At 41.8% G+C, this 27806-nt stretch overlaps 2 protein-coding genes across 5 annotated transcripts in view; both read right to left on the bottom strand.

The window, feature by feature from the left end:
- Positions 1-929: 929 nt before the first annotated feature.
- On the bottom strand, positions 930-11800 carry lmx1a (LIM homeobox transcription factor 1, alpha). 2 transcript variants are annotated; one of them, XM_040052953.1, is made up of 9 exons: positions 10781-11800; positions 10645-10690; positions 10104-10284; positions 5090-5310; positions 4521-4699; positions 3833-3910; positions 3383-3464; positions 1641-1820; positions 930-1469 (listed from the first exon to the last, which is right to left on the bottom strand). In XM_040052953.1, the coding sequence occupies exons 2-9, from the start codon at positions 10670-10672 to the stop codon at positions 1327-1329; spliced, it is 1092 nt and encodes a 363-aa protein (XP_039908887.1). In that variant the 5' UTR covers positions 10673-10690; positions 10781-11800; the 3' UTR covers positions 930-1326. The 2 variants fall into 2 exon arrangements, with proteins under 2 accessions (XP_039908887.1, XP_039908888.1); XM_040052954.1 differs by having other exon boundaries at positions 10645-11800.
- A 217-nt stretch (positions 11801-12017) lies between these two features.
- Positions 12018-27806, bottom strand: part of rxrgb (retinoid X receptor, gamma b) — a 29646-nt gene continuing 13857 nt past the window's right edge. For all 3 annotated transcript variants that reach the window (XM_040052952.1, XM_040052951.1, XM_040052950.1), the window contains exons 2-10: positions 20731-20966; positions 18025-18169; positions 17485-17664; positions 16889-17049; positions 16036-16165; positions 15410-15542; positions 15031-15122; positions 13955-14060; positions 12018-12425 (exon numbers count right to left, since the gene is read on the bottom strand). In XM_040052952.1, coding sequence (XP_039908886.1) covers positions 12278-12425; positions 13955-14060; positions 15031-15122; positions 15410-15542; positions 16036-16165; positions 16889-17049; positions 17485-17664; positions 18025-18169; positions 20731-20966 — 1331 coding nt within the window. In that variant the 3' untranslated portion in view covers positions 12018-12277. The remainder of the gene's footprint in view (positions 12426-13954; positions 14061-15030; positions 15123-15409; positions 15543-16035; positions 16166-16888; positions 17050-17484; positions 17665-18024; positions 18170-20730; positions 20967-27806) is intronic.

The following is a 27806-nucleotide window of genomic DNA, read 5'->3' as shown; positions in this document are numbered from 1 at the left end:
TTTTTGGTCTTCTCACCTGCTACGTATGCCAACTGCACACAGACAAGAAGGTAAAAGGCTCCCCCAGGTGACCACCTTGGCTTTCTTCCCCGATATTTAAGCCTTTTTTCCCCCTCTTTTCATTCACCTATAGATACAAGGAATACATTATGTTATGTTAGGCCCTACAACAAAGAGTGTTGTTCCTTCTAACACATGAGAATGAGCACATGCACATGCCAGCAGACGCTCAGAGCAGATACAGAAACAGATACTGAGGGACTGCGAAACACAGACGTACTGTAGGTATACTCTGCTGCTTGCTTCTTTAGCTCTGGTTGGCAGTAGTGTACTACGGTGACAGACAGTTAGATTGTTCCTGACCATTGACTTGAGCTCTCTGCTTTGCAAGGTCTGATTTCATAGTGGGAAATATGAGATGGGTCCAGGAGAGGGTTCACGGCTGGGGCAAGGAGGCACTCCATACAGTAGGGCTTCATATCTCCGTGTCACCCTGGGCATTCTCCCCTGACACAGCTTTCAGCCACTCCGTTGTCTGAAGCCCCCTCCGTGGGTTTTCGCAACCTCCCTTCCCATGATTGGTGCATTCCAGCTGGGCACAGCGCCTGGGTGGTCCCCCACCTCCCCCTCCTCCCATCCTCTTTGACTGAAGGAAGGAAAAGGCAGAAAAATGCAGCAAAGGCCTTTGACCAAGAAAAGCACAATGTGAGCGTTGATGATGGCGGCGTGGATGTGATGCTTACCTGCCACTGACCCATACGGCTGTCATAGCCCAGCATTTTACAATCTGACGATCCATTCAACAGCCAGGAGAAGATGTCTCACTGACCCGTCACCTAGATCGGACTGATAAGCACTGAGGATGGACTGACCTGCCTCTAACCCTCAGCATGAATATCCCATTTTCATACGGACAAATCACCCCGTGGTTTGCAGTAACACCATAGTGAACAATCACCGTTTCATGTTTATTATTTTCTGATTATTGTTAATTCGATCGAGATGAACAGCATACACACACATTTGGAGAATAAATACAAATACACACCCAGTCAACTATTTACATGAGTAGATGCAGTTACGCTCTCATAATCTGGCATTCAAACATAATGAGAGTTCAGTGTCATGCACGTACAGGAGACTCCGAAGAGATTTTAAAGCATAAGAGGCAGGAGTGTAATTGGGTTTGTATAGAGGTGAACATGGTATAGTATTGCATGGTATCACTGTGAGTGTACCCCTGTCCCCTTCTAACATTTTACGTCCACGTACCAAATTACCACATTTCTGAGATAAATTCAGTCTGTCTGAATCTGATAGCCACCCTCACGAGGTGAAGTACGAGTCCTGCATGGAGTAGAGGCGGTCAATAGGAGTGAGTGGCGAGGAGTCGCCAAGAGAGAGGCAGTCGCCGTCAGCCATATGACACAGCGGGTCTCTGTCCACATCGCCATACAGGCTCTTGAAACCTTAAAAAGATATAAATTATTATTTTGTATCTCAACTACTATTGGAAGTTTAAATTAATACCAGCAATATCAAAAGTAATTTTTTTTACTTTTAAAATGACGTTTATTTCATGTTTGTTTTACAAAAGGCTTAAAATAAGCTGAGGATTTGACTGCGTTGAGATCTTTTACCATAAGGATGCATGTGATCCCCTGGCATCTGAGGCGGGGTCAGGCCCTGTCTGAAGGGGTCCATGTCCCATTCCTGCTGTTCCAGTGTGGTCATTCCCATCTGCTGCTGCTGCAGTTCAATATGGACATAAGAGGACCCGAGGTGCTTCATCTCAGAGGTCACACTGCCACTGGAGGGCGCTATGAAGCACAGGAAACCAAAGGAGATCACAGAGCTGTGTGTTTATGAGTTAATGTAGTTAAAGTAACAGAGTTCTCTGTTAATGATTTTAGCCTGTTTTAACTGCAGAAACCCCTTCAAAACAATTAAAAGCTAAACTTTAGCTCTAAACTTTGGAGTCTTCTCACACCCCCGTTCTCTGCGGCCTGCTGGAGCAGGGGGGCTAGGAGGAGGAGTTGGCCGTCCGATTGGGGTCTGGAATGTGGGGCCTCCCTGCTGCTGCCGAGCCGGGGCAGTCTGCTTCTCTCCACCGCAGGGAAAAGGGTAACACTACCTGGGTCTTGGTGCAGTTCCCCCCTCCAGGGGCAAGGGTACCTAGACCCGGGGCTTAGAGTACGCTTGGGGAGTGTGATTGTGTGTACAGTGTCTCTTTATGTCTGTCTCCACGTTGGGTGAGTGTTGAGTAATTGCATATGAGAGCATCTGTGTGTGCCTGTATGTCTGTGTCTATATGTCAGGTTGGGTATCAGACGCCACCTCTCTGGGGACATCTCAGGCCCTCCAAGGTTTGGAGGGCCTGACATCAGACATCGGTGCGTTGGTGGTTCTTTGTGTCTGTGGATGGGCGTCCGGGTACCCACCGGCTCACTCCTTGGTGGCCGCTTATCGGGGCCTGGAGCCTGGGGCTCGCTCGGGCCGCTTCGGGGGTGGGGTGCCCCCGGCCTCTCGGCCTGGGGTTCGGTCACTCAGGCGCAACTGGCTGCCGGCGGAGCTCACGGGCGCATCACTGCAACCCCCCCTGGCCTCTGCTCCGCGGCTGCTGAGTGAGCCCTCATCTGGGGCTCTCCTCAGCTCTTTCTGGGACAGTGGCGCGGCTGCCCCTCTGTTGGTCTTCCTTGGTCTCTTGTATTCTGAGGGTCTCTGGATGTCTGGAGTTTTGATCTCCTCCATACCTGCTTCATGCCCTGGAGGACGGGGCTGTGCCCCCCCCACACCCTCTAGCAGATCATTATTTGAAGGAACCTTTTAAAAACAAGCGCGCTCATGCTCACAGGTGTACACACGGGGACTCACACACACAAACTACACCCTTTTTGACTCCTACCTCAAAGCACACTGTGTGCTGTCGATCTTACGTGCTGCACAATAATGTTTAATATTTAGTATTTACTGTCATATTCACATAGATCATCACGATGTTGTTTATTATGTTGCTCTTTTTTCTTCTGCTTGTTTTCTCTTTTTCCTTTCTCAACAGGTGATCCAGGTGATTGATAGATGTATTTTTTGTCTGCTTATTTTGTTGTTGTTGTTTTTTTTTGCCCTTTATCCCCGTCCCTCTTCCCCGCTGTTTTTCTTTCCCTCTTTCTTTTCCCCAGTCTGTCCCGTATTTAACAAGTAAAAATAAAATAAAATAAACAATAAAAAGGTAAAAAAAAAAAAAAATTGAACTTTGTATAACTTAAAGGCTGAATAAAATCTTTAGTCAAGGTATTTCCCATTACCTATTAGAAACTGACAAATAAATAGAGAAAACGGTACATTTTCTTACAGCGAGAACAAAAGCAATTATGAATAATACCTGTGTGATGTGATGGGTGTTCACACTGCTCCTGAGTCTGTTGCTGCTCCTGCTGCTGTTGTCTCCTGGCCAGTTTCTTCATCTAAAAACATGCATCGAGAGACATTAAAGCTCTTTAATGCCTCAGTGCAGTCAAATCCTCAAGTCTACTGTAAAAAAACTGTCCTCCCACTACACAGTCCATCTACCACCCAGGAGTATGCTTGTGTTCACTCAGTTGTAAAGTATCAAGAATGAAGTAGAGGGCAGCCACACATGAGCCCAAATTGTGAGGAAATATTGGGTTTAATCTACAGTGATCTCTCCATGAGATGTCATCAGTTTCCTGTATGAACAGATAACCAGGCTGATTTCCACTCTGGCTTACGAATACAGTGCAGAAAGAAGGCTTTTATTAGCAGTGCATGAGTGTGTGTGTGTGTGCGTGCGCGTGTGTGTACTTTGAATTACTTTGGCTCTTTGGTTCTGGAACCAGACCTGCACCACCCGGACACTCAGACCAGTCTCAGCTGCCAAGGTCTCTCTTACCTTGGATTAAGATTCAGGAGGGCAACACAAAGACAGAATGCGAGGGTAAAAAAAAAAGAATGAGGAGGTCATTTGAAGGATAATAAAAATCTGCGTCACATCACAAATTTAGCAAAGAGGCAGAAACTGCTTAAAGAAACACTCATGACTCATGATGCTTATTTGTTTTGTGAAAATAACTGCTATGTTTTCAAAAATCTTTACTTTGGTACTTTTAAAGTCAGTTCATGAGGAATTTAGCAATGTCACTTATAACAAAACTGCCCAACTACCCACCCGCAGTACAGTGATAATAATGTACAGAAGATACATGAAACCATGTCACATATTTTTGAATGAAGCTTTCTCCTTTTTTTGTTCATTCTGTCAAGGTGACACATGGTACAATGGCTTTCTTTCACAATATGAGGTAAAAGGGTCTCTGGATTGTACGAGCTAGTAAAAGGCTTAGCCCTTGCACCTTGTCTTAAACAATGAATAAAATAAGTGTAAAGTTGAAACAGTGCTGTATGAAAATTTCTAACACTAGTCTATGTTATGTCCTCATATGAAATAGATTCATAGTTTTAACTTGAATGCAAAGTAACAGAAGATATTTTTTTTCCTTTACCTTACGACAAGGCTTGGAGGAGACCTCAAAGGATGCTTTAAAGGTGCGTCTTTGCTGAGTGGTCAGAATAGTGCGAGGTCTTTTGGGGCGTTTGCTCTCCACATCGTCTGATTTAACTTTTCTGCCTGCAATCCTTCCAGATTCCTCCTCAACTTCTTCATCTTCATCATTACTTTTACCTAGAAGACAGGCATAGATATGATTGAAAATATTCACATAAAAACAGGAAAATTCATGCCTGCCAATGTTTAAATATTTTTTTATAAGAATTTTAGTTTTTGTTTAAAATGCAGATACTTTACATCAACCTGGCTGATGTCGAGCTGAGTTTTGGGCTTTTCTGTGTCTCCCAGGATGACCAGAACTGGTATTTTACCACTTCACTTGAATCATTATTTTGGCAATGTTTTTATTGCACTGTTACAGTTTGAGTAACTCAAACTGTAAATGTGCTTATTTTACCCAATGCTGGACAGAGTTTGAATTCTTAAAGTGGGATTTAATCATCAAAATGGATTGTGAATTTATTACAAATCAAAGAGCAGCATGAAAGCATGCAATTTCTGTACCTGTTTCAGAAGAGCTAGGACTGGCCAGACATTGGTGGTAGCCCTCTCTGGCACATAGTAGCTGTCCCTCCCTGAGGACGCAGCGATCTCCTGTCTGCAGGCGGCAGGAACAAACGCTGCAGGTGAAACAGCGCAGGTGGAACACAGCGGCCCCCGCACGCATCACCAGCTCTGCGGGAGAGATGGCTTCTGTGCACCCTGCACAACGCACTGCAAACAGACTGAACAGTGGAGGAAAGCAAGCGCACAGAGAGAGAGAAAGTGTGAGAGCTGAGTAAATAACAGAGAATAGGGATTTTGTTTTCTTTAGACACTTGAGGACCCCCTCACACATCAGTAAGATGGGACTCTATGAGAAAACCAAAAAATGCTGGGTAGACTTTGAGAATGTTGCTGAGTCGAGCTGTCACTCAAAACAACCGCCAGCCTGACTTCTCTCGCCTTTCCCCCCCTCCTGCCCGGACCACTCAGACACATACCCTTAGTGTGTCGGGTGTGTATCTTAGCGCCTGGCAACCAGTACTGGTGAGCTTAGCCTCAGAGACTGTTGCCGTGGCTCCGACTGCCGTGTCCGAGGCTGCGCTCCTGGGGAGGCAGGAGAAAGGCTCTCGGCAGGCCATGGCTCCAGGCAGAGGGGTGGAATCAGATCTCCTGGTGGGAGAGACTGAGCCACTGGTCCCAGGAATTATCCGTGGAATTATCCGTAAGTCTGCTTAACCAGAAGTAGACAAAGACAGAGCCAGCCCTCAAGCAGCAGGACCATTGTCCGCTGGCTGGCACCTCCGCATTTTGGGTCTGTCACGCAGGATGATGCGTCATCATTCTGGAGCTGGCGTTTGTCTCCAGACTTGACTAGGTCACCAGAGCAGTCAGCACAGAGGCATGAGAAAGTGACAGCTTTTCCCCTTTTTTGTTTCCAAATAGAAATACTCCATGTGCCTCATGAGAAAAGTCTTTTTCTTGATACTGTGAAACCATCAGAAAATAGGAGCATTGGAGGTTATTCTAACACTGTGCATGGACACATTAATAACCACAATTATTATTCTGTATGTCCTAATCACATTGAATCTATTTTATTCACTTTAATAAGTTAATTTGAATAAATTGTGTAATGTTGTTTTTATTGACTTTCTTCTTAAAAGTACAAAGATACTGCAAATTTTTACACTACCTAGAAAAAAAATACACCCAAACTTAAGCAAATTAATTAATTTTTGGATATATTTCAAATTCCGAATGAGAACAATATTTCCAAAAAAATCAATTTTTAAGTTGAAAATAAAACTAACAGCCATGTTGACATATCCCTGTCAAAGGCTCCGGAGCTCGTACGTCCTAAAGCCAGACATTGCTAAGACCTCTTACTGTTGCTCTGGGGTCACTATGGCGATGGTAAGAGCCCCTTCCCAGAAGCTCAGGAGGGTCGGTCTGCTTGACCCATCTGAGTTGTCTGCCCCACAGCTTCAATGGTATGTGCTTTAATATGGTCAACATACCGTCTGTGGAATGTGCATTCCTGTGGCAACACAAGATGCATCAATCAAATATTTCAAAGGAAGTGTGGCAGAGGAAATACCCTGAATGTTTCTGGGTCTCTGAGATACCGCAAAGCATTTGATTTGACATCTCAGTATGATGCTAATGCCAGTGAAGAAGAAACTATGGGCATTAATGTTTTGAGATCATTCGTGTTTCGAGAAGCGCTTTTCCATTATACGCCTTATCCAGTTCGTCTAATTATCCCCAGTACTCTTAAGCGTCGTTAATGCAAAGGTAAGAGTACCTCCAATACTTATGGAGTGGCTCAAGGTGTTTAATATTTCAGAGTTTCCGCTGACATGATTGGCCCAGAGGCTCGGCCAGGAGAGCGGGAACACTCAGTCACGCTGGATTTAGACATGGCAATTAGTGACAAGATCATTACAGAGGAGTAAGTCAGCAAAATTTTGCACTCCTCCACACTGACATGGTCTGGGTGAGGCACTCCTAATGCGGAAGCACTGTATAAAAAGATGAGTGTTTAGCAGAAATGTACACAGACAAACTCACAGTTTTCCTCAAGCCCTCCTCTTTCATTGTTCTTGCTCTGACTTCAGTGCTGACCTTTGGCAGTCAGGCAAACAGACTGCTGGTCTAGTGGACAAGCAGAGAGACAGATCTTGTTTCTGGATCAGGTTAACTTAGATCCATTGCTGAACGCACACACCAGCGGGAGCTATGTATCAGATACAGATCGTCAGGTCAAGTGCACAGCGAGTCACACCGAAGATCTGACGACCAATCTGCTGTCCGGTCCACCTGCCCGCTGAACCGTTTAGTTAACCTAAACCAAGCTGAAGACACGCTGTCAGACAGGATTCTGCATTCGGCTTCAGAAAACTGGAGTCACTACAGGTCAGACAGCCAATGTATAAACTATGGAATAAAACAAGCATTATTAAAAACAACTGCATTCAGTCGTCTAAACGAATCAGATTATTGTAAATTATTTATTACAGTTAGAAAAGCTTCAGCGGCTTCTTTAAAATGTGGGGAAATGACTGCAAGCTAATACCACACATACTGCCGATGACTTTATAATTAACGCTTAAATACTGTGTTTTTTCAATGCAACCCTCGGGTTGGATAAGAGGAAGAAAAACAGATGGATCCCCCCCCACCCCCACGCTTGAGGTGCAAAAACCCCTCTGCTCAGCTGGTCTTTATAAAAAATTTAATTCAAAGTGTTTTGATATAATCAAAAATTACATTAAAGAGGAAAAAATGACTATCAGAAAGTATTATGATATGAAAACACATTGAATTTATTTATTTATTTTTGTTGTGATGACTTTCTCAGATACTGAATGAGTTTAAATATGCTTAAGTTAGTCTTGTCTGCCACAGTAACTGGGCCAGACAATGAAAATCAGTAAAGTTCTGTTAAAACAAAAATGTTTTTATGCATCTTGTTTGTTATATCACACATATTAGATCATCCAAAAAGAGATAAACTACTTTAATTAAGTTAATTTTTTAATATTCAACCCTTTTTTAATGTTTTTTATTCCTTTGTGGCACGTATATTATATCCTCATGTTCCTATTTGTTATTAAAAAGAAACATTTTAGATGCATAAATATATATATATATATAAACTGAAATCTGTACGGTCCTCTGGTACTGGCAAATATTAGCATTATCGTCTTATAAACCACATGAATGGGCCAGGCTTCATGGTATGGCCGGCACTGATGAAACAAAGGTAAAAACAAAGCAAGATTCAGTCAGACGATGCAGCATGTGGTAAAAGACAAATGTTGTCACAGTATGGAATAATCACACTTGTTTTGCATCAGCCGAACGGGGGAGCAGGACATAGTTTGTTGGTGAGAAGAAAAAAAAAAACTGGCACAGTTTTAAAACCCTCATTGTGGACAAAAGTAGTGCTCATGTGTTATTGGGTGTCGTAACTCCAGACAGGACAGCAGGGGTGGAAGGATGACGGGTGGACTCAGAGGTGGAGCTTTGGCACCAGGCCTCCTGCTAATTGATCAGGTCAGATAACTCACGGTCGGCTGGGCGTTGTCCCATTGCTCAACACAGGGGCTGCTGTGTGAAGAGCTTTCCAGATGCCACGGCGCATAACGCCAGGGCTCATGGAGCGCACTGTCCCCCAAAATAAGTTCACACCATCCTCACCGTCCCTCTTGTAGGGATGCACCAGACCTTCTGACATATGGCTGTGCACTCCTAATTACCTCTCAGTACAAGTCTTTACTACATGTTTTCGCTAAGTGTTATTATCTCCACTGAAGACACTAAGTACATTAATTTTTTTTGTTTTGTTTTACAGAAATTAAATCTACATATTTTTCTAAAACACTCCGTCTCCTTTAAAGGTATATGTCTCCAACATGAGTGTGTTGAAACATTTCCTTGCTTCCCTGTGTGCTTGGCAGAACAGCCATTACCAAATTGTTCAAAAATAATGTGAGTTGTTGCCTTTTAGGGTGTGCAGAGTGTATTTGGAAGCTGAGGGGGGATGAGCTGGTGAATGAGGTAGGAGGGCATGAGCAGTAGGTGATTTTTTTTTTTTTTTATTTATTTATTTTTTGTGTGTGTGGATGGGTGGGGGACCATATGTTGTCCCCAGCTTGCAGTTGCCACGTCAGTGGGCCTCAAAATTTTAACACATTTTGACAATGTGTCAGTTGAGCCTTACCCCTGGTTGTGCATGAAGGTGTGACCACATTATTGTGTGTGTGCATGTGCATGTACGGACGAACGCAACACAATACAATAGTTTTCTTACATTCCAGCTCCCTTGCCACCCCTTCCTCCTACAGTCACCTTGTTCTCTCAGTGCACTGTGCCAAGTTTACTGGAAGTCATATTACGGCATATACACACATTTAAACACAACTGCACACAAAATGCATCCATGTCTACTCAATACAACACTAAGAAGGATTAGAAATATTTATGTTGGCCTTATGAGAAAGTTATTTTCTTTATCTCTCAGACACACACACACACACACTTTCTTTCTTAGTCAAGGTCAAGTCTGGACAAAGCTGTACTGTTGCAAAAATGACCTTAATGATACACCATCAGGTTTGGCCCTCAGAATAAAATGATCAAAACTGAAGTCAAATAACATAGTTTTCATTTTTTTTAATGGCAGAAAAGGTCATATATATTTTTCTATATCATGATTATATTTTTGCAGGAGGCTGCATAAAACGACTACCTTATTTAGAACTTTATTAGTTTAGTGTTGTGTTAAAACGCTTATTCAAACATTTTAATGGTTAGAGTAGTTTAATATATTTTTTCTTTTTTTTTTTACTGTATGAGAAATATTAGGTAGTTTTTTCTTAACATGCCTCCGTGTGTTGCATTATATGTGCCCAAGTTGCAAATTTTATTTTGTCACGTCTTGGTTAAAGTTGAAATTGGTGATTTCCCGTGAAAAAGGAACTACTACTTACGCCACCTATGAACCAAACAGTTATAAATAATAACTCACTCAGCATAGTCCCGTTTGCAGTAAAGTTTGCGGTCCCGCAGAAAGCAGGAGTTCGTGAGCGCGTCCCCGCACGCTGCGCACCGCACGCAGTCCTCATGCCAGAGGCCGTCAGTGACTCTGAGCAGGAATCTGTCTCTGATCAACCGATGGCATCCGGCACACACTGCCCTCCGATTCACATCTGCAATGCACGGAAATCCTTTAATTGGTAAATATTTTGGTTCAGCGAGAAGGATAAAACTGAAGAAATGAAAACTGGCAAATTTTGTTGTTTGCGTAACCAAGTGGCTGAACTAGACGAAGGTTGGCAAATTAACCAAACTTTTCCTCTTTTATAATCAGAGGAAAATGTGTGCGTGTGTTTTATAAGAGCGATATACATTTGAACAATTATTTTAAAGTTAGCACTTTTTTAAAATTTCAAATTGTTAAATTCTAGCAACTGAGTAATTCTGTTGAGCTGATAAAAAAAAACAAAATGAAGTTGCTTAAAATAAACGAATCTAATCTCAATATATTGATAAAATACATGTTTACTTACCTAAGGATGTATCCGGTATATCCACCATTGCTGTTCCCTGAAGAAGCTGCGAAATATATTTTCACCAAGGTTTAATTTAAGGGAAAACATTTTTCTAAGATTTTTTTCTTAGAGTTTTCTAAGAAGAGTGGCATACCTGTAAAATGCGAGTTTCCGGTCAGCAGCGAAGGATTTTGGTTATGAACTCCCAGTCCTGCTCAGAGCATCTCCGCCACTCAAAGTTCCCCTGCAACTTGCTCCTCGGAGCAGAGAGCAGCGCATCAAAGTTTCTGCTTAGTGCTTCCAGCGACCTCGCTGAGTCCACAGTTATTGACTATTTGGGCTGTCTATCAATTATCCTATTAGGGGTGAACGGGAAAGAGAGTGAGAGAGAGCGAGCGCGAAACAGAGTAAGACTTCCTCCATGTGCAGGTGCAGGTTACCTCTCTCTCTCTCTCTCTTTCTCTCTCGTTCTCTGCCAGGCACTCTCTCTCCTCCCTCGGTCACTCGCTCTCTCCCCCACGCTTGTGTGTCTCTCTCGCCAAGCCTCAATGCCAGTAGTATTCAAATTGTGATTTGATAACACAATAAACTGCAGGTTAAAAGGTCACACACACCCCCCAAAGCTTTAAATGATCAGTTTGGTTTTTCTGCAAATTAGTGGCTTCACAAAGTTTCACTTTAGCCCAGTCTTGGCAGTAAATGGGATCATAGAGATTCCAATGATTTTTGCAAAATAACAACATCTATTTTTCCTATTGAAACATGTGAGCAAGATATGGCTGTATGCTATTTTATATTCTAGCTCCAGTTGCAACTATTGCGGACAACTGCAAACCCGTGCGGATTTTGTTACATATCAGCCAACATACTGACTCATTCCAGTATAAGCACATATTCCAGTATAGGCACATATTCCGACGTAGATTTATTTTCTTTTTTGTTCCTATTTCTTCGTGGATTATCTTCACCAAGAAGTCTTAATGAAATCAAAGGTCTTTGTGATGAGGTCCTGGCAGTTCGTGATGCTGAAGCCTGCAGAGGCCCTGACGAGTCATGTAACTCTGACAGACCGTAGCCACGAGGAGGATACAGGAATCCGTGCAAACAGCTCTAAAAAAAAAAAAATGCTGTGAAGCAGCGTCTCTCGTCTTGATGGCACTCTGTGGACGCCATCTGGTGGACGAGGAGTGAAAATAGCAGGTTCACTTTATATTTGATACCAAACACAGCTAATAAAAGAAAATGTGATAAGGCATTAACACAATGCACAAAATATTTCATGTACATTTTTAAATAACTTTATTCTGTAAGAATTCTCAGACACGTTTAAGAAATGCAGGGATGGTTTTTGTTTTATACAATTCTGCTTTGAATAAAATATGATTTTTTTTTTCAAATTTTGCATTTGGTGGCTTTTGAAACAAACACCTGAAATTAGCTATTTACAAAATTCCAAACCAACTTTATTGGAATTTATCGTGTTCTGACTCCACCATCCCCACAACCACATTTTTTTTTAAACATTTTAATTGCATTTTTTTTTAAATGGGTACAAAATAAGCTGTTTTACATTTCAATCAAGTATTTTTAATTCCATCATCATATTGCTTATGATGCGGGAGTATGTACAAGGGAAAGGGGAAGACGTGTGTCATGTGATCTGATGCGGAGCCTCCAGCATCTCCATCAAAAAGGTGTCAATAGGCGTGTCCCCAATTAGCTTGAAGAAGAACAGATGCTCCAAACATTTGAGGCCGATGGAGCGCAGGGCAGGCAGGCGCAGCAGCAGTTTGGCAAACCTGAGAATAATAAAAAGTCGTGCCAAATAGTGAGGCGTGAACAACTGAGCTTAAAACTCACTTCCACACATGTTCAAAGTTGTTTAAAAAAAAAAAAAAAAAAGGCATATTTTACACACACTCACTAGCCACTTTGTTTGATACACCTGTTCACCTTCTTTGTAATGCAAATATCTAATCAGCCAATCACATGGCAGCAACTCTGCATTTAGGCATGTAGACATGATCAAGATGACCTGCTGAAGTTCAGGACAAAAGGTGACAATCATCTATACGGTTTGCAGAGAATAGTCCAAAAAAGAAAATACATGCATGGGAGCATCTCTGAATGCACAACATATTAAACTTTAAAGCAGATGGCCTACAGCAGCAACAAGACCACACCGGGTCACCTGCTAAAGGACAGAGCGCCACCTAAATTGAACCACAGAGGAAAGGACAAACAATGTCTCATTTGATAAGTCACAATTTTTACTGTGACATTAGAATAATAGGGTCAGAATTTGGTGCAAACACCATGAAAACATGGATGCACTCTGCCCTGTATACAATTCAGGCTGCTGTTGGTGGTAGTGTGTGTGTGTGTGGGAGATATTTTCTTGGCACATTTTGGGCTCCAACTGAGCATCGCTTTAAACATCACTGCTTATCTGAACATTGGTGCTGACTATATCATTATTGATCACAGTGTTCCCATTTTCCGCTTTTTCCAGCAGGATAAAACACCACAGTCACCGGATCTCAATCCAATAGAGCACCTTTGGGATGTGGTGGAACGTGAGAATCCCATCATAGACATGCAGCGATCATATCGATATGGCCCAAAAGGACTAGCAAGATGTTCCTAATAAAGAATATAGTTAGTGCATATCAAGATTTTTTTCTTTAATATTGTAAACATCTCACTTTTCATGAGACAACATACCGTACACAGTAAGCCATTTCAAAGAAAGTCAAGCTAGTGTTACATTTACCTTTCAAAAATCAATTCTTTGCTCAGAGATTTATGATTTAGATTAATGAAAACAAACAAGAAAAAGTATTACATGTTGCAGTGGTGATCTTTTTCACTGCCGGGCTGTGGCATGCTAGTTTCACTTCAATCATGTGCACTTTATGTCATAATTTCACCATTGAACGTTTTTTCAGTGAGGTGAAATATTCATGGGGTAATAATAATAATAACTGTGATCTCAATAGTGACCAAAATATTCTTAAGCGTTCTTTCTGCATCTCAGCTGTGATGTGTTGACTTTTCAGGAAGTTTGCAGTGTGTGCTTTTACCTCTAATACCTGTTGCTCTCAATCAGCTCCCAAATAAAAAATACAGTCAATGGCAACAATTTGCAGTTACAAATAGCGTTATCAGCCTACATCCTTTTAAATGCAATGTTGTGGTTAGGCAAAAGTGTTTTACTTGCATAAGAGCTGTGTACTAATATAATGCAAGCTGCCATCCTTATTATTCTTTACATCCAGTGCAGCAATGTGTTTAAAAATGATCGATGTTGTAATGGAACAGTTCCTACCTGCCAGGCTGGTCCGGGTACTTCTGTTTTGTATACGACTCCAATGAAGCATAGACCTTTTCTCTCAGCCCCTCCACCTCTGCTGGGTTAGACAAACCTTTTGCATCTGGAAAAAAAAGACCCAAAACAAAACACACAAGTCATTCTGCTAGTTTGGGATCGAATGGAGTCAATTTTCTGCAGTCTGTTTGTGATAACATGGCTGTTAACTGTGAGCAACAATCATAAATCTGTTGCTGTCTAACAACACAGAAATTCAGTGTATTCCATTTGAAGCTGTAAGTCTGAATTTCAGCGTTCTCAACTTTCAATCTGTGAAAATACTGTTGTACATATTTGATTCACTAAATAAGCCATATACAGAACACCGTGCAGGCTCGAACCATAAACGTGTTGCTGTTGTGTTTTTCAGTTAAAAAACAACAACAAACCCAAACAAACATCACCTTGTATCCCCATCGTGGTATGAATGGCTCTACTTGCTAAGGAACAAAATAAATCCTGTTTTTCTGACTTCACTACTGGAACACACTCAACTTGGGAGTGATGTCACTCCCAGCCCTGCTTCCAAGGGAAACTGAATGCATCATTACATTTAGAGTCCAGCCAGAACCTCATAAATTTTAAACAGAGATTCAGAAATTCCTCCACAAATAGTGACCTAATTGCTGCAGGATGGTTAATTGACTGATTTATATGACACAGGTGCTCAGCAACGTTGTTTTCTTCTACCAAGACACCTGTGCAATTGAAAATGGTTGCTGCAACTACTTACAATCAGCAAAAAGAATCCAGGCAATCACTAATTTTTCTTGATATAAAGTAGATTACTATCCTATTTTTAATCTAGTCTGACTGAGCCATTAGGAACGCATGGGTGCACAGTAAAATCTCTCCAACTAGCCATAATATTATGATGACCAACATTGCACTTGACAAATATGTTCACATGAATTTCATGAATCCAGTATAGTGATTCTGCAGTTACTAAAATAAGCAGTGAAATAACACAACTGAAATGTCGGTGAAAATGTTGTTTTGGGTGGTATGTAACAGTCTCAAGAGGCCAGACTGACCTGGATTGAAGAGGACAATTGCTCGCAAGCAGCCGAGCTCCGTCTTATCCATCTTCATATCTTTCATTTTAGATACCAACTCTGTGAGTACTCTGCAGGAAATCAAGAAAGAAACAATGACGAGTCACAAAAATAGGACTGAATTAAATCAGTACAAGAATTAGAATAATTTCTCAGTAAAGAATTTGCATTTCTATGCAAATATGTACTTAGCTTAAATGACAACACACTGAAATGAATGCAGTTAAGACATTAGTAACATTTACAGTTGGGGGGGTTGCCTCCAACCACAAAATATACAGAATTAAGAGGTTAATCATGAAGGAGTCTAAATGTCACATTATTTTATCTTTTTGTCTCATCTTTCAATCCTTCCTACCTGTCAAAGATGGAGCCAACTCCAGCACTGTGGGCGCTGCTTCTGTGGACGTGAAGACCTGTTGCCAGCAGGATGCCGTCTTTTACCGTGACCGAGCGATGCGAGAATGATGCAATTAGTAGCTCGTTCCAGCCTGGACACAAAAAAGGAACAAGAAAAACGAGTGACATCTCGATCCACTCGTCTCTTTAAAGCCCGTCTTTAGTTTGTGTAAATTAAATACACAAAACATGTTCTGTGATTTCCCTGCTTGCTTAAAATTAATTATCCATTTTGTGACTTTTTCACTGTATCGTCCTGGCATGTGTTAAATCTCCCAGCAGAGGTCAGCACTGGCAGCAAACTGCACTGCTGGGACTTGCAAATGGTCCAGTTATTTTGGTTTCACTGCTCCATTAAACTAGATGTTACCAAAAAAAAAAAAGACTTAAATAGACTGCTTGACATCGGCTCGGCAACTACGCTGAATGAAAATACTACACAAAAAGCGAGGGGGGGGGGAAAGGGAGGATAAAGGACTGCTTACCCTTGCAGGAAACTGCTGTGTATGAGTGTGTGGTCTGATATGTGTCTGTTTGCATAAGCATAAGCTTGCCGCATGCACTGGTTTGTGTTTGCGTGTCTACCTGCTCGTAGTAAGATGACCTGGTCATCGAGGGGGAGCTCGGAGAAGTGCGGGATCCTTTTCGCCCACTCCACCAAGGTGAAAAGCTGCTTGTCTGCTGCTTGGCAGATATTGGTGACGGGGTCATTAGTCTGGAGAAGAATATGTAGGACAAGTGCCAGACCGATTTAATGTGATTGTAAGCACTGTTAGTGACATCTAAACCTTTTCTAGCAACCGCTGGTAACCAGGTGCAACAGTGGCTATTTTTGACTCTTTTTAAACCAATAATTTCTCTCGTTGCTTGCGGTAGTTTTAATACAATCCTAAATTCTACATACCAAAGAAGAGAAGAAGAAATATCTTGAAGCACAATTCAATCCAAGTTCCGCACAGCTTTTAAATTGTGGCTCTGTTACCCAACCTCTAGGTTTTAAAATTCATTTAAGTGCTTGAGCTCATACCCAGTAAATTGCCAAATCAGTGTTTACTTAATTTGTTTACTAACTTGTCAGATTTAAGAGTTAGTTTTGGACCAGAGCAACTCGGCAGCTCGGCTACATTATCTCAACAGATTAACCCAGGAGATTATGACAACTGCACAAAGTAGCTTGTCAGAATTTTGGAGCAAAGCCTAGATTTATTCCCATAAACTCCTCAGCTTGCGTTATTTATATTCAACTGACCCAATTCCATCCGGTCCCAGCTTCATACTCAAAACTATTTAGCCAAGCTTGTGTGTTTATGTTTATAATAAGATCAGTATATCTTAATAGCACAGCACATCTTGGCATCTAGTTTCTCCCCAGAAAAACTGCCTCAGATTCATAATACAAACAGTGAAAGAGACATGGACCAGTGCCTGTATTAATTACCGAGTTCCCGGGGCTGCCGTCGCTGTACGTCTCTGTTTTGGGTTCTACAGCCAACTCAGCATCTAGGATCTTGTCCACAGGCATGTCCTCATTGAAACTGCTGGTGGATTCTACCTCATTCTCACCCCGCTCTTTCCCACGCTGCCTCTCTTCCTGCACCGCTGCACACAGACACACAAAAAAAAAAAACCACACAGCATTTAAACATCCTGAATTGGTGACTAGAAAATCCGTAATATTAGCAGATAACTCAAAACCCCTCCAACCGGTCGCGACAGATAGCCGCGCCTCCCTGAGCCTGGTTCTGCCATGAGGTTTTTTTCCTTCCCACTGTTGCCGAGTACTTGCTCGCAGGGGAACGTCTGAATGTTGGGATTTTCTCTATTGTAGCGTCTTCATCTTACAATATTAAGCGCCTTGAAGCGACTCTTGTCATAATTTGGCGCTATTATAGAACATTCAATAAACAAAACTGAATTTACCTGAAAATTATAGTTTTACTACAAGACAAAACCACATGTGATTTTATTTTAACTGCAAAATGTCACATATTGTTAAAAATTCGAACCAACCTTTTTCTAACCCTCCATACACACCTTCTCTTTTCATGCCCATGGCCAGGCACTTCTGGTAGCGGCAGTATTGGCAGCGGTTTCGCTGGCGCTTGTCAATCAGGCACTCCTTGTTATCTCGACAAGTGTAGCTGAGATCTTTGCGCACGGTCCTCTTGAAGAAACCTTTACATCCCTCACAGCTGTATACACCATAGTGCTTTCCTGAGGAGAATAAAGCCACAGGATCAACATTGACTAGGACCACTATTCAGCTTGCGTCACAGTGCATAAAGCGTCGCACTGGCTTGTAGACTAATTTCTGGGCACATCTTTAGAATTAGGATTGGAAATGTGTTAACTATTTTCTGTATGATAGACAACCTACTTGTAACAACACACCGATAAAAGATATTTGCAGAAACATACGGCACAAATCCTGACAAAATACTTAACAAACGACTTCAAACAAGTCCGTCTTTGTCTGCTATCTGTTCTCATCTGGGTGGGGGGAGTTGTGGTGGTGAGTGGGAGTGTAAATATGCTTGCCCATCCCTCTCCTCCGTCCTTGCATGCTAACATTACCTGAGGAGCGGTCCCCACAAATGGCACAGATGTGCTTTGACATCCCTCCCGGGCTCGTACATTGGTAGTTGATGTTTCCCAGATTCTGTAGGCCCGGCGGAGGCTTGATGTCCTCTGAGCTGCTAACACTGTTCATAGAGTTCATCTGCAGATGACAGGAAGAGAGAACAAAGAATTAAAGCTGAGGTGGCCAGAGCTGAACGGAACAGAGCAGAGGAGGAAGCAGAGGGGAAGTAAGAGTGAAAAGTTTGTGGTAGTCTCATGACACTCTCTCCCTTCCCCTATTTTCTCATTTTGTCTTCCGCTCACTCATATTTTTTTGTTCCCCCACCCACACACTTTATTGTGAAAGTGTCTTGGTATGATCACATGCTCAGCCTGTAGGAGGGGCTGAGGCCTGTCATACAGGTTTTTTAATGTTTGCTGACAGGGAGAGTCGCAGGAAGGGGGAGTCACGTGGAGCAGGCGCAGTTCTCAAACTCAGCAGCAGAGGGAACTCATGGTGAATTTTATGCTTTGTGATGACAGTTGGCATTTCTGTTAGACCTCCAATGAAGGCCAAATGTATTTTATCTGCCATTTTTTTTTTTATATCATAAGCAGTGCTTACAGCAGCTTTCAATCCCAAGTAGATGCACAATAATGCACACTTCAACTGACATGATTTATATCTCTTACTGCAGCGTAGGGTTTTGCACCTGATCCCAAGGAACCCCACGAGATATACGAGTAACTCCCAAATATGGTACAGCAAGACTCCAAACCACTAAGTGTGGCCAATTTAGAAATAATGTGTAATATAATATGTTTCCCAAAAAAAGAGCAACAAGTTAAGCCTCCTTTGATTTCTTCATATCTGCTTCTTTCTCTTCTTATCATCGTCCAGCCTGTCGATCCTCTCTCAGAGAGACACATGGAAAGCATATTTGCTTGATCTCCAGATTCCAACCAGAAAAAAAACAAGCCTGGCCTACATATACCTTGTACTATATGATGCAGCATGATATACAGTATCGGACATCCTTCTGACAGATCCTATCACTTATTTACAAAGTGCACTCTCAATATTCTCCAATGGCAGTCTGAATTTAGGACTCTATATCCATGAATTTGCAGCAGAGACCATCGCACAAGAGTGTTTCTTTTTGCCGTCATTCAGTTTAATGTCAGCATGCTGGCTGCCTGCAGGGAGGCGGTCACACCCTAAATAAGCTTTCAGCAACAGCGTGCTCGCTTATTGGCGAGTCTGTAGTGAGCAGCTATTCAGCGTAGCGTACAGCTTTCATAATTAATTTTGCATGATCTTAAAAAATAAGTGTTTTTAAACTGTCGTTTAGACAACATGCAGCTTTACACAGACAACAGGATGCTGTAGAAAACGGCTACGAGCACTGCATATGGATTATTGATGCTTCATACATTTTTTATTCAACACATGGTATGAAGAAAATACTGCATGAGACATGCAAGGTTTACTGAGTGATGCACGTCTTTGTTTTTTAAATCTATATGTAAAGATTTCTGTAAAATGAAATTGATTTTTTTTGAGTAAATTTTTTGCTGATTGATGAATTCATTAAATCGCTGATTATTTAACTGATCAGAAAAATCAGTTATCAGCTACTCCAAAGCAAATGTGATGATGTAAAACAAAGTCAGTCACAATCATCCAAATAAATCAAATTTACACATCATTTCTCCTTGTAATTAAAATAATGATTTCATGCTTGCCCCATGTTGCTAACACTGTCATGTTCGTAATCTTCAATCCATGAAAAACATACATTACATGATAAAAAAACCTGCCAGCAGCTTTGTTTTTGGCATGCAGCGAAAAAGCCAAAATCTCTATCATAAAATGTATATCATCGCCTGCTATTCCCAACAGCACGGTCCTGAATCTAGCCTCGAAAGCACCATGTGCATCCAAACATCTTTGTTTCTGTTTGTATGGCTGACTGTCAAATCACTGAGCTTAAAAAGTGCAACAGAGCTCCTGTGACGTAAAGAGCCTTGGTATTATTAGTATATGCCTAAATGAGCAGATAAAAGTAAAACAAAGGAAAGGAAGAAGGAGAAACCAGGAAAAATTAGGCTGCCCTTTCTCCGTCTTTCAGGAATCCATTAAGGGGCTAATAGTCATACTGTGTCTTATATGTCCACTTCTATGAGTGTAGTAATTCAGAACTCATGGATGACCTTTAGGGAGAAAAGTTTAAAGGTCAGCAGAAGGGTAAAAGAGTGAGAGTAAAGCCAAGCTATGCCTGCCAAACACATTGGATATGGCTAACCTTCAAAGTCCTGTCTGCTGGAGGAGATCCCAAGCAATAAAGGCACATGACCACCGAAAAACATGTTATTTAATACATGTGCACCTTGCCAAAAGTAACAGTTCTAGCAAGTAGTATTTGCATTCTTCACTACCTTAAAACACACAAACTCTGCTTCAAAACACATTCTCTGGTATTTCCAAATGGGGTTCTGAGTGGTGCATATTTCTTTTTTTACTTACCTGCCTTAAGAGTTCGCTTTGATGTGGTGAATGGTGAAAGAAGAACAAACATTTCAAATATAAATGCAAAAAAAAAAAAAAATCCTGTCATGATAATTTCATGGATACATAAAAGCAACTTTATACTCGAGCCATTTAGGGAAATAACAACTCATTGTTATCTTCTGACGACCAAACACCCCCACATGTCTCACCTGTGGACTGCTGAGTGGTCCGAAGTTCATGTTGGGAGTAGACTGCAGCGATACAGAGGGCGAGCCCAGGGAAGATGTAATAACTGGATAGGGAGAGGCCAGGCCGTTCATTGGTGAGCCCAAGGTGGACATGGGGGACGGTAAGGGCCTGGAGGTGCTGATGACTGATGGGTGACCCACCATGCTGCCCATCAAAGGGGGGTGGGTGTGGGCTGTACTCATCGGCCCTGTAGAGTCTGGAAAGGAAGAAGGTGCATGTTGAGAAGAACAAGCAAATGCTTTGGATTTAGGAGTTGGGAATAAAAGAATTAGGAAGGTACACCTAAACAAACAAATGCATCCATGCTACCACACATGCTTTCTTTGCGAAGTTGTACTTTGAGCAGACACTGCTTGTCACAGGCACTATCTAAAGCCACTTGAACAGCAGACTATTCAAAGGCGATTCTAATATTTATGTATATACACAGCGGCAGAATAACAGAAACATTATATAACCCAGTACTGTATCTCTGCTAACTTTGGTCCTAGGAAGGACCTATTAATCTGGGAATTTTGTGTATTACGAAAATCAAAATATTCACCCAAGGCCAGTTTTTAAGCTGCATCCAAAATAAACTGCTTGAATCTAAAATGCATGACTTTCGGGGTATTGGGTGACAGTGTAACAAGTTTGAAACCAATACCGACTTGTCTGACTTCATGAAGCTGAACTCGACACCACAGATTTGCTGAATCACACATACAATAGACATAAAACTAATAAACAGAGGCGAATAAATTAAAATAAAATTCAACCACATCAAACCCTTGTTAGCTATCAAGTCTCCACCAACTTGGAGAAAAACTAAATAAATCTGGCTCCGCTATAGTTTGTCATTTGGTACTGAGCCGATGTGTTCAGTGTTTTTTTTTCTGAAACAATATTGATAGAACGAAGACCTGAACAGTAAAGTTGTGGAGGATAAAACCAAACTGATGATCAGGATGTTGCTCTACAGTCAGATGACGGAAATCAGTGGATTGTTCAAAAAGGACGTCTCTACATTACCATTAGTCATTTGATACATTTGTATAAAATTTGGTTCAAGGTTCGAAACAGTTTAGAGGTTCCACATGAATGGATACACTAAATAATCACACTTTAAAACGTAAAGTCTAGCAACTGTCAAAATGATGATGTTATCTAATTAGAATCCAGGTTTGGGTTATATATTGTTGGCCAGTGGTGCCATGTGTCCTTTTGGAGTGTAAATTTAGCGACACAGAGTGAAGCCCATCTGATTTTGGTCACAGGATGCTGACTTTGCTCAGCGGCCATTGATGTAAACTGACAGGCTGGCATTTACATAGATGACCTACTTAGAAAAGCTGTCAGTCAGCTGGGTAACAGGGCATGGTGTGTAATTTCATGCATGTGTTGTAGCTGCGAGTAATACAAATTCAGCAAATACCATCATATACATATGGTGTGTACGAGCAAGAGACCAAGACACATCTTTACACAAATGCCAAAAGCTATCATAATACAGACAGATGCAATAAGCAGTACCCCTCTGGGCTAATGGTGATGACTCAACGACGCGAACAAAACTGGGCTTTCTTGAGTAAAATGCTACTGATGAAGAGTGACAGACCACCATATGCACATAAATATTTGGATAAGCCTGCAGAAGTTTTGGCTTTTTTGTCAGTGTATATCCCCTGCCTCCATTTACACACACAAACACACACACAAACTCAGCGTGATACTGGGCTTTGCACCACTGTTCTTAGTTAAATGTCACATTCTTGTGTCCCATGTGCGTCTACAAAGCTGGGTTGTGGCATGATTGCACAGACACGCAATGAACAGCACCTGTGTTTTGGGTTTCTTATAATCTTCAAAGGTCTTTTTTTTTTCCTGAATCAAAGCCGAACCGGGTGCCCGGAGAGAGCCCCAAGGGAGGGTTTGATGTCTTTTTGTCACAACTACTAATAACCTAGATCTCCAATGTCAAAAAATACACTTATTTAACTTAAAAGTTGAAAGTTTAAAAGATGATTATTGATTGTGCACTTTCCAACAGATAAGAATGGAGTTTTTTATCACTTGAAAGTTCATTTAGTAGAGATTCATGGTTGTAAACAAATCTGAGTTGCTAAAAATACTGTAAATAACAAGAAAATGCTAGTGATCAATTAAAATCATGAGTCAAAAACAGCGTGACTACAGCATGACCCTTGAGATGCTGGAGATTAGCCGGGCAGCAAGAGCTCCATGAGTCGATTTGTTTGCTTGGTTTATTGTGAAGTCTCATTTAACACAATAAATTGCAGGTTCTAGCTTCTCAAAAGGGAAGAATTTGATGCTTCCCCCTTTCTTATGTGACAGTAAACTGATTATGTCCAAGGATTGCGGGACTGTTGACCAGACAAAACAAGACATCTAGAAAAATCTTGCAAGATTTAAAAGAAGGGAAAGGGACATTTTCACCATTTTAAGAATGATTTACCACAGAAAAGATTCTGACAACTAATCAACAGTTCAAAAAAGAAAAAGGATCAGCTATGACCTAGACCTCGCTGTGACTAGTCTGTGTGATAATCTTAAATCTAAAGAGCCATCTCAGCTCCTCCTGTATGTCATAATTACACAAAATCTGAATTGTACGTACTTGTCAGCACTCTTTCAAAAGCATGTTCTTTTTCCTGGCTTTTAAATTTATTTAGTGCATTTTAGATTTCACCAAAAATATCAGCCTAAAACAAGAGTTTTCCTGCTCCCACTGAATGAAAACATCCTATACATATGGTTTGGTCTGCAATTACGATTTCTAATCTCTGCTTTTGAAGTTCGCATCATCTTATTTATTTTGAATTTCATTGCTGTCATCGCTTTTTCTGCAGGCCCCTTTACTAACGTTGTCACTGACTTGAAATGGAACACACAAATATAAATTAAACTTGGTTTTCCTTATCTGATCTGATAAAAATGTGTCAAAATTGCTAAACGCTAATGCTGCTAATCTGTTTGTTTATCTGACTCTGGGGGAAAAACTGTGTCACAATTTGTTTTTGACCTTTTAGACCTGAAAAAGTTTGTGACTTCAGTTTTAAGGCTTTACTCAGAGCAACTTGTCAAACATTTTGAAACAGTTTTGAAATGTTGCTGTGATATTTAACCTTTAGCACCCACTTATACCACATTAAAGGAAATGGTGACTGAGTAATGAAAGACCATTGCGCTGAAATATGAAGAAATTGTGAAAAAGGGAATAATGTCATGTTGTCGGGCTGGACGCAGCACTTTCTGCACAAAGACACACAGTAAGACACAGCTGGCCATTCACTCCCTCTCTGTACGCAAAGGAACAGATGTTGTGCAACTTCCTGTTTAGCAGTGAAACTATATCCTCCACCCCCTTCTTTACTCGCCCACTTTCTCCAGCCCTCCACGAGTGATCCCTGGCAGGCAGAAATGGATTGGGGCCTTCCTCTCTCTCCCACAGAGCTGAATGGATAAAAGAAATATACTTCACACTCCAGGCTGTTACAAAATGCACTACATAGATTGAAATTCAACTATGTGGCAGTGTTCCCAACTTTCCCGAGTGCATTTTCATCCAATCAACACTCTTATGTAATAGACGTCCACTGTACAACATGTTCTGTGTCTGATTTCGTGTAATGGCCCCTCTTTTATGTGCATGACAAATTCCCTTTGGGGTTCATAAAGATCCATTCTATTCTAGTACAGAGTGGGAGATATGGCAACAGGGTACTCCAGCAGCCAATAGTTTAGCAACATGCTCTGAAGACCAACAAGACTAGATGTAAAAGATAATATGAGGATGAAAATATGGAGAGAAATGAAAAGTAAAGCAGGTAGATCGGTGGATAGATCGGTGCAGTTCTATTTGTGACCTGAATGTTCAGATTTCCTGCTTGTCTGGAGACAGGGTCCGTTTAAACTCTGAAAAACAACATACATGTTTGACACAACACTAACGACAAATCTTCGCCCAGACTGTTCGTGGCTGTATTACACAGGGGAAAAGAAAAGCACACGGACAGTCAGCTGGTGGGATGCCTAAAAGGGAATTGCTTGAGAGGTGAACATGCTTTGGGAAGGGCGTGTGCGAGTTTTGTGTCCGTGTGTAAGAAGGCCAACATGCTCAGTGGAGGAAGCACAAATGGGCCCCGAGCGGCTCAAAGAAGCCTATCCTTGAATGACCCGCCTCAACTGGCAGTCCAATCTAAGTCACTTGCACAACAAAGACTCTTAAATGCACAGACTATATTTGATTTTAACTTTTCCCTCTCAGTCTTGCCTAAACCTATGCAACGCTTCAGCAGCTCAAGCATCTATCTGAGAGCAAACAGAGCAGTGAAGGGCACCTTTGAACACTAGTGTCGCAAATCAAAGGTCACTTGTTACCAAACTCCTGAGCCAAGTTCAAAAGAGTTTTCTGTCGGCAGCAGCGCAGGTCTCTACTGATCGTTCCCAGAAATTACTGCACTGAGGGCGGATGCAGGACTCGCACAATAACCTGCTAAAATGCAGCTTGAACTGACTTTGCGATGAAAGGCTCCTAAAAATTGAGTGAGTGATTGCACAGTTATCAACAATAACAAACCAATCGCGGTAGTGTTATATTAAACTAACCCGTGCCAACCATGTCCACACACATCAAGATTGACTCTTTTTGCTGTAGTCTTTGGAAAATTGGGATTAGTACTTTTTGCCTCCAAGGCATTTTTATTGACTAACCACTTAACCAGACCAGTGAATACAACAATAATTCTTAATATGACCTTTACTGAGCTTAACAACATCACATTATTCTGTTCCCTCGCATGCAAAAGATTCAAACATCCTCATCAAACTGCCTCTGCTGTGTCAGATGATCATATTTACTTTGAAAGCCAAAGGAAGGAATACCCAAAGCCACAAATACATCACATTGATCTGATGATCAACAGGTTTAAAAAAAACATCACAAACCACAAACCCTCTAAATCCCTCGCAGTTAATTACTGGGTTGTAACTGGATGGAGCGCTGCACTGAGTAGTAATTCAATAAGACCAAACTAATAATATCTCCCGTCTGGAGAGCAGACCAGCACTGGGAGTGCACAGTGAGGGGATGACGGGGTGGGAGCAGCAGGAGCAGCACTCCTAAATGACAACATAAACTTCAATATCTATCACATGAACCCCAACAAAAAGGAATCCTCAGCATGTGCATGGATTCGTTCAATAACCGTCTACTCTATATGTGTTTTTATGCAAAATGAGTTAAAGTCTGTAGATGACAGTGCCGTGACCAAATGACATAGAACAGAATGCATCCTAAAGTAATCAGACGGACAGCCTGAGGAGCTCATTAGATTCAGTGAACATGTAATTAAGAAATCTCCGCGCTGCCAGTCCGGCTCATTTGCGCTGGCTGCAAACCATCACACTCACTCCTTGCATGCGCACATACTCGCTCACACTAAAAGAGGGGGGGGAGAACCCCCCCCTCAAATTGTCTGCACACACCAGCATAAAAATCACCACCCTTTTAACATTCATTTCTTGACTAAATGAGGTTGATATCTGATCAATTGTGTCAGTAAATCCTCTTATCCCCGGGTAAGTATGTGCAGCTCAGCAGGCCAGCTGTCAAGAAGGTGGGAGGCCCGGGGAGGAGGGGACTGAGAGCCGAATAGACCCAGGGAGGAAGAAGGTAGCAACGGATGGCTGGCTGGATGGCTGGCTGGGGGAGGGCACTGCTCTCCTTCTCTTCCCAGCCCTCATGACTCCACTAACACTACCACCACACACTCCTAATCGCCCCGCCTGTGCGAGGACATTAGATCATGAGTTGAGAAAAGCCCCTGTTTATTTTCTGCACAGCTGTGATTTTAGGAGATACGAATGGTTGCTGGTGATAGAAAATAAAGATACAGTCCACTGTTACATAAGCAGCACTCTGTCCAAAGCTGCTTCAAGGACACCTGTTCCATTTTCGTACTGCTTTGTCAGCCAAAATTAATACCGCTCATTTTACCAGCAGAACAGATGTTACAGCTGTGTATCATTCCTGTCTTGTTGGAAACATAAAGAAAAGTGTGGGGGGGGGGGAAAGTTGTGTCCATAGAGGCTTACGGCTGTGACAACATAAAGGCTTCAGATAGCAAACCTCTCTGACCCCAAATTCTGCCCTGTGAAACCCTCCAGTGAAATCAAATATACTTCTGAACAGAAGAGGAATAAACTCTTTCCCCCATTTCTTTCAGTTTCCCTATAGCAAGCATTCATACAAGCAAAGCAAATTGTTTGGAAAGTACATATATTGTTTTCCCACAGGCGGACCACGTTTGTAGTTCTCTTAAATCAAACACAGACCTGCCACTTTTGTTTTGTTTTTTTAAACACAGGCCCACAGAGAATCGATGAGCCCATAACTGAGACAGGGACAAGATAAAGACTGTTTTGCAAGTGATAAAAGTTTGGAACTTAAACAACACGAGCTAACACAGAACAGGCTGACCAAGCAGTCCTGGAAAACAAACAAACAGCTGGGCCGAAAGTCCCAATGCAAATCGGGCATCCGCCCTTTTGGCTCCGCCTGCTGAGGTAACTCAAATTAGTTCCTAGAAGTAGTCATTCACTGTTACAGGGGGCAATGGAGATATAGCCGTGTGCTGTTGACATGCACACACGGACACACAAAACACACACAAACCCATTCATCTCATGCTGCGACCAGGCCGACCTGACCTCGTGAACTGAAGACAGATCCTAGAAAGAGGACGACACTTACACCAGCTTTCTGGATCCTAGAAAGACAGTCGGACTTACACCGGCTTAGCAGCTAGAGTGAACACAGACAGTCTGGTCTTGGGGTACCGTATCACATGAAAAACAACGTGTTCCTGGTGGTCATATACAGAAACATAAAAAGACCAATCGGGAAATGAGAAGAAAAATGCTAAATGACAAGAAGCGAGGTAGTGATAGGATTAAGCTTCTAAGCCATAGCCATGCTAACGGCTTTGCTTTAAGTTAACTGCTAAAGTCAGGCAAGCTGCTGCTAAGAGGTAGC

The sequence above is a fragment of the Simochromis diagramma genome, unplaced genomic scaffold (genome assembly GCF_900408965.1).
Source record: "Simochromis diagramma unplaced genomic scaffold, fSimDia1.1 OVJJ01000419.1, whole genome shotgun sequence".
In the NCBI taxonomy this organism is placed as follows: Eukaryota; Metazoa; Chordata; class Actinopteri; order Cichliformes; family Cichlidae; genus Simochromis; species Simochromis diagramma.
This window is presented reverse-complemented; position numbering and strand designations above follow the sequence as displayed.